The sequence below is a fragment of the Phoenix dactylifera genome, chromosome 3 (assembly GCF_051530095.1).
Source record: "Phoenix dactylifera cultivar Ajwa chromosome 3, Ajwa_hap1_PhDact_Kaust_v1.1, whole genome shotgun sequence".
Classification (NCBI taxonomy): Eukaryota; Viridiplantae; Streptophyta; class Magnoliopsida; order Arecales; family Arecaceae; genus Phoenix; species Phoenix dactylifera.
Genome location: NC_143192.1, coordinates 14,240,405 through 14,254,155, shown reverse-complemented (window position 1 = coordinate 14,254,155; position 13,751 = coordinate 14,240,405). Strand labels below are relative to the sequence as shown.

Sequence of the window (13,751 nt, the reverse complement as noted above, 5' to 3'; positions counted from 1 at the left end):
TTATGGATCAACATATATGTTATGAAAATCATGCTTTATTATGAAAATAGTTTCGTAAATATTTTGATGAAAATAGCTTTGTTATGAAATATGAATCTGATCGTGCCATTTAGTATTTTTCATCTATTTATATATATATTTTAAGAAAAAGATATAAGTTTTTTAAAGGCTCTCAGATTGCTATGACTGCCCCTAGAAATGAAGGCCAATCGACACCATCCAACGAAAACGCCCCTCTACCAATGGGTTAAAGTTAGTAATGAATACGAACTATGATATCTTATCGATTACGAAGATGACCATTGGTTATAGTGACCATGGCACGAATATTTATGAGCAATATTTTGAACTATAATATGGCTACATGGCAGAAGGATGATTTATGAATTTATTTGCAATATAAACATGAAACTATGTTTATGAAAGATGGATGATTTGTTGATGTATGATTTGCTTTATGACTTGAAATACTGTACTATGAAATGTTTATTTTGGAATATGTATTATTTTTCTTAAATGATGCATTGACATGAAAAAACTTATGCTTGATCCGGTAAGGTAAAGTAAGATTTACTTATTGAGCCATGTCGCTCATATATTCCTATTTTTATTTTTTTTCTCTCCAAACAAATAGGGACAATAGGGACGAAGGATGGTCCAGGCTTGGAGTTCGTGCTGGCAAGCTTGGCGATCTATATAGCAGAACTTTAGTTCTTGAATTGGCCATGAATTTGTAGTTTAGTAATTTTCTAAATTTTGAAGATTATGGGTTTGGTATTTATATTTGGATTTAGAAGCTCTGAACCAATATTGGTTGCATTTAATGGATAATGAAATTGGATTCCTATTTATTCTACTTTATGTGAGATGGATTTGAAAGTTAAATGTAATATTGGCTTCGTGTTATCGTAGGTTGTACCTCTCGGTAGCACGGCCATGTTATACTCCGGATCTGGGGCATGACCTATGCAAATGGTTAACGGAGTATTAAATGCTTTCGAGTGGGGGTCCATACAATTTTTTATGGACTGGGTAGGCTCATGCTGACTCTAGATCTAAGCTTTAGAAGGGAATTGTTAAAATTTACAGAGAGAAATTTGACAAGACTTTACACTTTGGCTTTTATAGTTATCCACCTGACTGGGCCAACAGATTGAATAAGTAGAAATGCATCTTAAGATGAATGTTCATGGTGGACAAACATCGAGGAAGGCCGAGTTCAGAGATGAATGTTTTGTCTTTTGGTCCTAAATTAACTGCCATTAGCTTGTGGCAAATTAGCTGCGATCAGAAACCAATTATGCCCTCAAATTTGAGTGCCTTATACTGGACATTTCCTACTTTCCTTGGTAGCAATCTGTTTAAGTATCTGCACTTTTATTATTTTTATATAATGTTTCTTTCATGTCCTTTTTTTTTGTTTTGTGTTTAACTACAAACTTTCAATACAGGGTTATATACGGGACAGAGCATTTGATCCACGGCGCTGGGTTGCTCCTGGACAAATTTCATTACGTCCCATCCCTTGCATTTGTGGGATTGACACTTCTGATGTTCCTGTCGAAAGAAGATACATGACTGAAGATACTTCTGTTGTGGTAGGAAAGGCCTGTGACAAAGGTCACAGGTGGATGTGCTCTAAAACTATTGCAGATTGTGTTGAAGCTCTCATAGGAGCATATTATGTAGGTGGTGGATTAAGTGCTGTATTTTCATTGATGAGATGGTTAGGCATTGACGTAAAATTTGAAACAACATTAGTGAAAGAAGCGAAGATGATTGCATCTCGTTGGTGTTACCTTTCACTAGTGAATGAAATTGAAATGTTGGAATCTAAACTTAATTATAGGTTTTCAATAAAGGGTTTACTATTGGAGGCCATTACACATCCATCTCGACAGGAGTTAGGACTTGATTACTGCTACCAGGTTTAATGAACATAAATCTTCAAATCCTTTTAATATATAAAATTTTTCATGTCTTCTTGAATCTGCTGTAACAAGTTGTTATTTAATGCAGATTTACATTAAAAAAATTGATTGTATTATATGTAATGTCTTTTTTTTTTTCAGCGACTTGAATTTCTGGGCGACTCTGTATTGGACTTGCTTATCACATGGCATCTCTTCATAAACTATAGAGATATTGACCCTGGAGAACTGACTGACTTGCGTTCAGCCTCAGTTAATAATGAATATTTTTCACAAGCTGCTGTAAGACACAACTTTCAACAATATCTTCAACATGGCTCTGGAATACTTTTAGGGCAAATAACAGACTATGTAAAGTATATTTCAGAAAATCAAGGCAGTGAAGATATGCTCCCATCAGCTGGTGTTCACAAAAGTCCCAAGGTTGGCTACTATATGATAGCAGCTTGATTCACAGCCTTCCACCTAGGGACTACTGATATATATAGCAAGCTTCAGATTTTGCTAGCATTTGTTTTAATTCACTTTCTTCTCTGTCTACATGGTTTTACTTGGGTTATTTTGGTGTTCACCCTGTTTTAATACAAGACCCCCTTCTGTTGTCTTTTATTTTCTGGTTCAGGTTCTTGGAGATATTGTAGAGAGTATTGCAGGGGCAATATTAATAGATACAGAACTTAATCTCGATATGGTTTGGTGGATTTTCCAACCAATACTTTCTCCTATTATAACACCCGATAAGCTAGAATTACCCACTCTACGCAAATTAATTGAGTTATGCAGCTATCTTGGGTATTTCATAAATACAAAATGCATATATATTGGGGAAGAGGTTGCTGCTGAACTTGCAGTACAGCTTAAAGATGAACTATTGGAAGGACATGCACGTGACAGAAATAGGAAAGCTGCAAAAGCACAAGCAGCTGCTTGTTTATTGAAGGACCTTGAGGTCAGTTGGTATACTTTGTTCATTGTTGCCTTATCTTCTATTTCATTGAGTTCTAGTATCATCAGTTGAAGTTTAATGAGCATCATAACCTGAATATTTTTTATTCTTTATGTTGAAAGCTTTTTGAACTCACAAAAGTCACTTGGAAAAGCTGAACTTTCACAGCATATTCTTTCCATATCTATATTCCGGCCGTTGCTGTTAGCATTTGAAAGAGAAATATAAACTTATGTTGGCTTTTTTTTTTTTTAATGGTGGATAATGAAGAGATACTTCTTGAAACAGAAAAGGGGAATTTCACATACTCGATATGTATCCAGAAGGGAACGTGAACTTAATTCTAGAGACATATCCTTTCATTCAGCTATAGATGTAAGTATTCTCGCACCTCCAATAGAAAGTGACTTTATTGAGCCTTACTGTTTCAAGGAGCAGTTGATGGTGGAATGCTTTTGCAGTTGGGACAATCTGCATATTCTACATTTTTGAAGGAAAATTGTTATCCAAACGATCTTTCCAGATTGAGCAGTTCCAAGCTGAATGAACCAGGTGGGCATTATTTTTTTTCATCCAAATTCTGCTTTTAAAACTAGAGACTTGAAATTCAGTTTGAATATGTCTCTACCAGAAGTTTTTATTCCCTTTAAATGTGAATTTTGATTAATGTGCATGATTTCTTTTGCCTTTTTCTCCTCTTCATGACCCTGCTTGTTATTCCCGAATCTCCTTTAGCATATACTGCATATGCTCATACGATTGTAATTAGCTTTCCATCTTGTCACACTCAAAAACAGAGTGAGGTCCATGGCAAATTGGCAACTGCTGCACACTTATGAGGAACACCTTGCAAGCATGCACGGGATTCAACTTGTAATCAAACCACAATAATCCAATCACACAGATGGTGGTATAAAACTAGAACAACCAGTACTCCAAAAATTAATAATTTATCAGATCTGCACAACTAACAAAAAATCAAATAACCATTTCACAAGGTTCTATCTTTAAACAGTTCAAACAAAAAAATCACACAAGCACAATAAGTTGTCAAGTATTCACAACCAAAAACTAATAAAACTAAGATCAGTCTATACTACAAACTAGCCTCACAGCTAATTGCACTCTCAATTATTATCATGCCAGTCTCTAGGCCTTTGGACTTGTGAATGAAAGTATGGCTTGAGAGCTTAATAAGAAAAAATCTACCCCATCCAGCTGGAACAAATAATTTCAAAGAAAATTTAAACAATTAATCACATAAGGAAATAAGATACATTTGATCAAAATAGATGTTTGCAAATAAATCATGAGTTCACATGTTCATGTTTAACTCACTAGCCTATAAGAGTACGGCCACATTTATACCTTGTGATAGGTCCAATGAACCAAATGTATATCCTATGGGTTGGACCAATACTACAACACTTGTATCCTACGGAGTGGGTCGGTAGCACCGCATTTATATCCTACGGAGTGGGTCAGTATACTATAAGTTCTAGAATAGTCAGTGGTGCCAGTTCATAACTGCATATAACTTGTTGGAGAGTGGGATGGTCTCACATCAGCTAGGCAAAAGACTTTTATATGCACATGGGCCCATCCTCCTATTAGCTTAAAACTTTTGGGCTGTATTGCTAACATGGTATCAAAGCCAAAGGTCATGTATTCAAATCCTCATTTAGGCTTATTTTACCTCTTTATTTTCTTGAGTTTTTTTTTCCTCTTGACTCATTCCCAGTTTAGTTTTTCTTGACTCGTTCACAATTTGTCACTCATTTATTCCTTCATGCGTATGGTCTAGCCAAACTTGAAAGAGTTGTGGGGGGGGGGAAGGGGGGAAGAGGAACCTTTCCCTAACATCTTAAGCTTTTAGGGTCTAGTGGCAAACTAACATGGTATTAGAGCTAGCCATCCATTTCACTCAGTTCTCCCCTCTTGCTTTCCACACTTAGCCCTTCATTTTTCATCCTACAGGTTTTTCATGCGCAGGGGGGTGTTGGAGAGTAGGATAGTCCCACATCGGATAGGCAAGGGATATTTTAGTAGAGCCTGAAATACATATGGGACCATCCTCCTATTAGCTTAAACTTTGGAGCTAGATTGCTAACATAACCTGCACTAGCAAGGTCTAGTGCATACTTAGCCTGAGAGCCGCAAACAATATATATTCAATTTGAAGTTGTTCATAAATCATTGGGATATCACTCTTTAATATTCATAATTTTCAAGCAATCTTCAAATTTCAGAACCGATTAGGTTACCAAGAGATTCAATAATTTTCATTTAGATTTGATTTGCAAAGATGTTCAAAATATGTCCATTGTACACATGATTTTTCAAAAGGGTTTTCAGATAGTATTCCATTGAGTCCCTTGGTTTGTAATTACTTGAAATTATCCTACTTGATCCAAATCATAGAATATAGTAAAATTGGTATCAAAGGACTCAGAACCATGGTTTAAATCTATAAGATACAATTTTATATATAATATCCATATTCTAAAATAACTTGTAGTGTAATTGACAGTACAAAACGAGAGTATGAGGATATCATCCAAAATATTTTCTCACCGTCAAGGGATTTTTACAAATATCAGCAAATTAATATTTATTTAACTTAAATGTTTTTAAGGGGAAGTTAAAAAAAGAAACTCTAGAAAAGGCACAGTATTACTTACCTCATGAGCACAACAGCAAACAAAATCCAATTTGGTCCAAAAGGAACCATCCAGATTAAGGTACGCGGTACCAACTGTACCGGTAGGCATTGGTACCGGTACAGTACCGAACCAAACCGAGCCGAACCGGTACTGTATCGATGGGGCAAAAAGCAAAAAAAAAAAATTGGAGCTAGTACGACTATTCGGTACAGGCCGGTACCGGGTCGGTACGCGCCGATATCGGTCGGTATGGTTCGGTACCGAAATATGTAGCTGTACCGTACCGGTAGGATCCGATAGCGGTATGTACCGGCCGGTACCGATCCGTACCGATCGGTACGGCAGACCATGATCCAAAACCTAATAATCAACATTATATTTCTGTTAGAGATATGGCTATACTGAGTTTGAAATAATTTCCTAACATCCTAGACATTCCCCAAATAATTTCCCTAATTTATTTTAAAGGCCTTCAAGAATTTTCAGGTCGTTGAGGGTCATTTACAGCCTTCAAATAGTCTAATAATGCCTGGCACTAACAAGGTCCTTATACCTACTTAGAATTGGCCAACAGTAATAATGTAACGTAAAACACTGATTCTTAATATTTATTTGTAAAAATAATATGCCCTAGGATCTGTTAAATTTAAAGTCCAATCATATATTCTTATATCCTGAATTTTATGAAAACAATCAACAGAATTTTAATATCTGAAATATCATTTTTAGAAGTCTATAAACATAATATTATTTCATAAAAATTAGCTTACAGAATTATAATAATCTGATATTTATTTTTCTGTAGTTTATTGGACAGAAATTTTCTTTTGCAAAAACTAGCTTTTAAAAATATGACACAAAAATATATAATACTCAGAAATTTAGCTTAATGTTATTTATTTCACAGAAATTAACTTACAGAATTCTTATTTTACGAAAGTTAAGTTACCCGATATTGATATACATATTTCCAATATACCAAAATTTAAAAACTAGAATAGGATATTCAGAAAATTAAATTGCAGAAATTCAAAACGGGTTTTGCTTAGCTGGAAATTTTGTTTGCCAGAATTTATTTTATAGAAATTAATTTCCTGCAATATGACATACGTAAACTTGATATTCAGAAATTTTTAAAAAAAAATTCAGATTTCTAGAAAAGGTTCGAAAAAATTAAAGCAGATTTTAGAAATTTGCGGAATTCACATTATACAGAGATCAAGTACATTAAAATAAGAGGATTACAAGACTTAAGGCGCTATAACTTCAAGACTCACATAACTGAGGTCAAGGTGATATTGTAACGACACCCAGGATCTATGCCAAAAAGATTAGCTAAAAGGTATTATTTGTCTCTTGGCACAGTATAAGTACCCAAAATCTATCCAGTTCACAACCAATGTGGGACTAAAACACATGCTTGTATGGGTCCTCACACACTCTCCTTAATTAAGTCTTGGCATCTTCTCCAAATTAAGGATCCAAATCAAGATACGCTATCTTGATACTGGGCCCCATACTGGTGCTACTTTGTTACTGTGTTGGTATACTCCATACGAATGTCGCTTGGCGTGCCGAGTGCCGGTACGCACTCCGCACTATGTACCAGTTTGGTACCGATACAGCACGATATGCTCCATATCATTCGATCGGGATGATATGGTGTACCTTGGTCCAAGTCCAATAAATTCTAATCACAAACACCATGATTGGTCCATGATCATTCCTAAATAGACTTGTGCTACGGTATCCCCTAGTCCACATGGGTCATGAGCCGGGATTGCCTTAATACTATTTATAACAATCTATGATTTCACCTAAAAAAGCTAGCCAAAGTTGTTATTTGCATTCCTTGGCTCTATATAAGTACCCAAGACTTTTTTTAGTGTACAAACAATATGGGACTAAACACACCCGCATGGGTCCTCGTAGATACATAGGAGACAAATATACAGGAGACACATGGGATGTCCATTCCACAAGGTCTAAGCTTGGGCTCTACTTGAGACCCATTATAGTACCTTCACTATATATAATAGCTAATCCGAAGCATCTAAGGATTTCTGTCTAGAGATTGGACATCACTCTTGTTTACACCACATCTAGACCTACTATGATCTAAAGACCGATACACCAAGTGAGATGCAGGCCAAAATATTAAGAGCTTAGGTCGATACATAAGTGATGCAAGATCAAGTAATTAACATATAGACCGAAGGGGGTGAGGGCTATTGGGCCTAAGACGACACTGTTAATGAAGAAGTCCAAGGATGGTGGTCCACTACTAATGACATGGGAGGGATAGGCGTACTATCCAAAAAGTGAAAAGAGTGGCAACCAAAATTTTCGAAACTAGTGCCGGAGCATGAACTGGTCGGCAACCGGCATGGTATAATACGAATCCATACCATACCATACCATACCAGGGCATCCAACCTCTTTTTTTTTATTTTCAGATTTTGAATTGAAGTTGGCATAGGGTTTGTTGACTTCAATTCAAAATTAAAAAAAAAAAAAGGGTTCGAAACCGAAAATAAAAAAGGTTCTCCTCTGTTCCAAAAAAAAGATGGTGGGAGAGAAGGGGAGAGTTCAAGCGAGCCTTGGTCGTCGTAGGGTTAGGGCCAAGAGAGAGGGAGAGGGGAAGAGAAGTTTCTTACTTGTGATGCCAGAGGGGGAAGGGTGAGGTCGAGCTGGGGAATGCTTCGAGCGATCACGGGCACCAAAGGAGAGGGGATCTCAAATGCTAGGGGAGAGGAGGCTCGAAACATCATGAAAAAAGGGATGACGGGGGCTATTAACCAAGCTGGGGAGGTGGGGGAGTGGCTTTAATCGATTAAGGTGGCAAACCAATTTAATTAGTGGAACCGTACCGGTCCTTGACCAGTCTAGTTCGATATGCACCGAACTAGCCGGTTCGGCATGGTTCATCTTTCATTAGTGGTAGCACTACCTATTGTGCATGGCAATAATGGGCATGTGGCACATAATGGAGTGGAAATTTGTCAAAACCAAGTAGTCACACCCATCTTTCCACCACCCATGATGCATGAGAGGTCCGGTACCACTACTTATCATGGCAATAGTGGGCCATGTGACCCAATAATGAGGATAAATGTCCAAGATGAGCAATGGCATCCATCTTAGCAGTTAATAAGAGCAACTTATAAATACTAGATTACAATCTAGACTAAAGATTTTTCAAAATCCAACATATCAATCAAATTTATTTTATCTTTTACTTATCTTTGCATTAGTTTTATCTTATTTACCAATAGGACCCTACCTTAGCAACAGTGTTAACTTAAAATATCTTTATTACTATAGCCCGGGCTACACCCTATCCTTATCCAGATTCATCTTCTTCAAATGGTGATGTGATGGTGGTGAAAATTTTTAGAGGTCAAGGTATCTGGACCTATGGTACTCTTGTATCCTCCCCTTCAATTATTCTTTTTCTAACTACTCTAACGCCAGTGGCACGCCCGTGCCCCTATCTATCCCTAGTTATTGGACTTGTCACCCTTTTTGTCAGGCAACAAGTTTCTTGGTACATCTGGATGGGACAAGCCAATCAACTCCCAAGGCATCCACCATACTATTGTCTAGGGCAAACTATATTAGAATTCATGTAGAGTAGGATAAGATTCCTGCCAAGTGAAGCCCCAGCTACAATGGAGACTAAGTACTATCCACAACACCAAAGGCCAACACTGCATGAGATTCTCTCAATTCTCTTCAAAGTAAAACATTCCTCAAATGCCAAAACTAGGACTACTCTTTAGGCTATAGGCTATTATTTTAATACTTCTAACCAATCACCAATTTTATATCTACTTAAGGAATCCACTCACACCTTTGTATTCCATCATACCACTAGCCAAAATCAATGTCTGCCGAACCGGTACCGGTAGGTGTACCGGTGGCCTACCAGACCAATACCGGTAGACGTACCAATGGCCTACCAGATCGGTTCGGTACCATTGATTTTGGCAATTTTTTATTTTTTGGTAATTTTTGACATAATTTTTTAAGCACATTAAAAGAAATATTAAAAAAATAATATAGGGGAAAGAAACTGCATCTTAATTAGCCTTTACTGGATTTTTTTGGAAGGGAAACGACGCTCTCTCACCTCCTCAATATTTTTCGCGCAGCCTCTGCAGGATCCCTGCTCGATCCGCCTTCCCTTCCTCTGCTGGATGCCTACCTTTCCCTTCTCTTTCCTTCCTCCATCTTTTTTTGGCTAATCCCTACCCTTCCCTTCTCTTCCTCAATATTTTTTGGGCTAATCCCTCCCCTTCCCTTTTCTTCCTCAATTTTTTGGTTAATCCCTCCCCTTCCCTTGCCTCACCTCTGAAATGTGCTCCTCGTTCAGCTTTTATAGCCGAACGGGGAGAGGCCATACTCAAAGTGAATGGACAGCCATACACTGTCGGAAAAACGCGTGGCCCTGTGCCACTTTCGGTCACAGCACATGGCGTTGTGGCCGAAAGGAAGACAGCGTGTGGTCACAGGAAGACAACACATGGCCACAATGGCCACGCGCTGTCGGCCGCAGAGCGTCGCGCGCCGTGGTCAAAAAGGCCACAGTGCGTGGCAAAATTCAAACTTAACCCGTATTGGAACGAACCGGCCCGATTCGCATCGGTACGGACTTGGAACCAATCGGTCCGACCAAGATGGGGTTGGAACCAATTTCAAGGGCTGTACCGGACCGGTGTTTGTCGGTTCCGGTCGGTTCAGCATACCTTGCCATGGCCAAAAACCTTCAATTTGGTGACGGTAACTCTCAAGACAACTTAGATCATCAAGTCCAATGCTTAAGGACATTTCCTACTATTATTAGGATTCTTTAACATAATTCAAATCGTTTGACTAAGACATTTTAAGTATTCAAACAATTTCCTATGATAGTTAGGACTATAACAATAACTATCAGCCAATGGGCCTAACTCAAGCTATGAACTAAAACCCAATTCCCTTTTTTGACTGGGTATTACACATACTATCCTTTGTGAAATTTGTAAGCTAAGAAATTGTAAGCGTTCAAACAATTTTCTACGATAGGACTACAACAATGACTATCAACCAACCAGTCTAATTCAAGCTATCAACTAAAACCCAATTACTTCTTTTTACTAGGTATTAGACTTCCTGTATCCTTTGTGAAATTTGTAAGCTGTGTATCTTTTCTAGGCTTTTTTAGTTCATTCCAAATTCTCATTGTATTGATCATTTTTTGTATGTCTGCCCTCCATAGCCTGAAACCTCATTTCATACATAGTGCCCCTACCTTAGAATCAAATGCTTACTATTGAAATGATGTGGTGGTCACAAAATACACTTTAAGTGATTCCATTTCGGTCAGCTTGTCTCATTTAGTCAGGAAAAGTCACCATCCATGTCTCCATCCTTTTATACAACTCTTGGATACACATCAGGAATCAATTCTTGAAAGGTCTCATTTTTAGTTTTATTTATGCTAAAGCTTTTTTTTCCTTTATTGTTTTATTCTGATTTTCTATGCTTAGATCTCATAAAACCTCTCTGAATCTGAATTAAACATTCAACTCTATTCTTGTCTCATAATTTGACAATGTACATTTACAAATACACCATGGGGCCACCTAAATACTTAAAGATACTCTTGGCACATGCTGATTGTTGCTAGAAACTCCCCAGTTTGGTCAATGGAACTCATGCTTGTAACTGTTTCACTATATTTCTCTTAAACAAGAATTTAAGGGCTGATAGGATTGAGCATGCGAGCCAATTGGCAGCATGACACCTGCCATGCTATGCCAAATGGCATGCCATCATGTAAAACTTAATATGTTGAAGTTATGAAACTTGCAAAAATAATATGCTTATTAAAGCATTCTGGAAAATTTTACATGCCTATACCAAAACTCTTGCTTGATGACCTTTTCATTTATATTTTTCTTTTCTTTTTCTTGGTTTGTGTGTGTGTGTGTTGGGGGGGGGGGGGTGTTCACAATAAAAACAACTGCATTTTATGGCACCGTCTCAAGAGCAGCAAGAATTGATGACAACACTCCTTTTCTGCACTCCTTATATTTCTTTTATTGTGAATCTAAATATGGTGGGAAGGCTCACCCATGAAGAAAGTATTCGATAAAAAGTCTGTTTTTATAATAAGCATGTTGGAAGTCCATTCTAAGCCACTTGTACATAAAACCAAGCATCATGTTCTTTCACACTTACCTACAGAAGTTTAGCTTAAATAAGCAAATAAGCCCTCTATTTATATATTTTCATAACCTTTTCCAGATATACAAAGGTTCAGCAAGGCACTCCTGATTTTCTTCTCGTTTCAAATATAGCTGAATAGTATATAGAAATAATTGACAGTTCCCACATATTAACAGTGGAAAAACACTTCCAGTAGTTTCTTTATATTTTAATATACATTTTAAGCTTGCAGAACTGGAAAGATAGAGGCTATTGCTACTTTACCACGTAAATGTTTATACTTTAGAAAAAGGGATCCATCCTATACCAAACCATAGTATGAAACTCTGATTTTTATTCATACCCCATAACTGAGTATAAAAGTTTTAAAATTAGCCTTAAGAAATTTTAAAATAAAATACTAGAGAGTAAAATGGAAAGGATGTTATTGACATTGGACAATCTCCAAAACGAAGTGTGTGCTCCAAAAAGTTGAACTGTGCTACTATAAGGAAGCTACAATTGTATTGGCACAAAGAAATCTTTTACAGCTATGCAACTTCGTGAATGGTAACATGTAACATTCTTATTCTTTCATAAACTGCATGCAAAAATTTTCCTTATACACTTCTGTTGGTTTGGCAATGTGGATTTTCTTTTGTCGTATAGTTCTAATTTGTAAAGCCTGCTTGTTTCGTTTACATATGATCTTCCATATGAAAATGCTTGTTTACTTAAACCAAGTAGAAAAGATTCCTTAATAGCATCAACTTGATTAAATCATTGATTAAATCCTTTCCTCTGCCTTCTCTTTTCACAGTGTTCTGTTTAAATAATCTAAAACTTGTAGCATGACTGACAAATAATGTTGTTGATGCTTCCAGTTATTCTTCCAATTAAGATGCAAAAAGGTGGCCCCCGAACTGCCCTATTTAATCTCTGTAAAATATTACAGTGGCCCTTGCCAAAATTTGAATCAACAGAAGAGAAGTTTAGGTTTGTACTACCATTCATGAGCTTAAATTATACGTTAAATAATTATTACTTCATGGGACAGAGGTATGTTGACATGTGAAACCTGCTAACTGCAATCAGGGGATTTTTCAGTCAGTTATTATTACCAAGTGCTCGAAATGAGTGTCTGGAACCCTTTGGTTAAGCTAGGGTGTAATTTAATTTATTCTTTGACTTCTCATTCTTCTGATTCTACCTTTTTCTACCAACAGAACTCCAATTATTCTAAACGGGGTAACAACACCGAATTTCAACAGTTTCACATCAAGTATTATGTTGCACATACCCAATACTGCAGTAATTAGACTTGTGGGTGAGCAAAGAACAGACAAGAAGAGTGCACAAGATTCAGCAGCACTTGTGATGCTTCTTGACCTGGAGAAACAAGGAATATGCGCCATGAAGGAGACATGAAGAAAGCATGTACATATTTTATTTATATTGGTGGTGCCCTGAGGGAGCTCTTGTTTAAAATCCTGGCACTAAAGCGAGCCTCAATCTTCTACTTTGTTGAATTCTGATCTCAATAGCCTTTGACTAATGCATATTATTCTGGTCCCCGTTACATCATGCCCACAAATACAGGTTGGTTAAGAAAATCTAAATATCGGCCTCTTTCTGAGGAAAGATGTATAACAATCCAGATGCACAGGGAAGTCTGAAGACCATGGCGTAATTGTACTTGTGTGAGAGTCATGACCCATTAGGACAATGCATCTCCGACCCTTATGCCTAATTAGTCAACAAGTGGAATATCATAAACTGATACAAGAAAAATCTACCTATATCGCTCAAGGTTTGGAGCTAGCATGTCAGGTTGCGCAAGATTGTGAATGTGCAGCCATGCTTGGCATGAATTGCGTCAACAAAGTAACCAATCATTTCCAGGAAATAGGGAAGGAGAAACAAAACCATGCGTCAACAAAGTAACCAATTATTTCCAGCTAATAGGGAAGGAGAAACAAAACTATGTATAATTTATAGATGCCTGACATAAAGCACGAA

The 13,751-nt window shown here is 37.1% G+C and overlaps 1 protein-coding gene across 6 annotated transcripts in view; it reads left to right on the top strand.

Moving 5' to 3' along the window:
* LOC103711964 (endoribonuclease Dicer homolog 3b-like) overlaps nucleotides 1-13,659 on the top strand; it is a 105,417-nt gene extending 91,758 nt beyond the window's left edge. For 4 of the 6 annotated variants that reach the window (XM_089929468.1, XM_088717824.2, XM_089929466.1 and 1 more), the window contains 7 exons: nucleotides 1,452-1,928; nucleotides 2,073-2,354; nucleotides 2,554-2,880; nucleotides 3,148-3,252; nucleotides 3,339-3,429; nucleotides 12,617-12,728; nucleotides 12,959-13,659. In XM_089929468.1, coding sequence (XP_089785594.1) covers nucleotides 1,452-1,928; nucleotides 2,073-2,354; nucleotides 2,554-2,880; nucleotides 3,148-3,252; nucleotides 3,339-3,429; nucleotides 12,617-12,728; nucleotides 12,959-13,160 — 1,596 coding nt within the window. In that variant the 3' untranslated portion in view covers nucleotides 13,161-13,659. The remainder of the gene's footprint in view (nucleotides 1-1,451; nucleotides 1,929-2,072; nucleotides 2,355-2,553; nucleotides 2,881-3,147; nucleotides 3,253-3,338; nucleotides 3,430-12,616; nucleotides 12,729-12,958) is intronic. The other 2 variants (XM_089929470.1, XM_089929467.1) reach the window with 1 other exon arrangement.
* The last annotated feature ends 92 nt before the right edge of the window (nucleotides 13,660-13,751 follow it).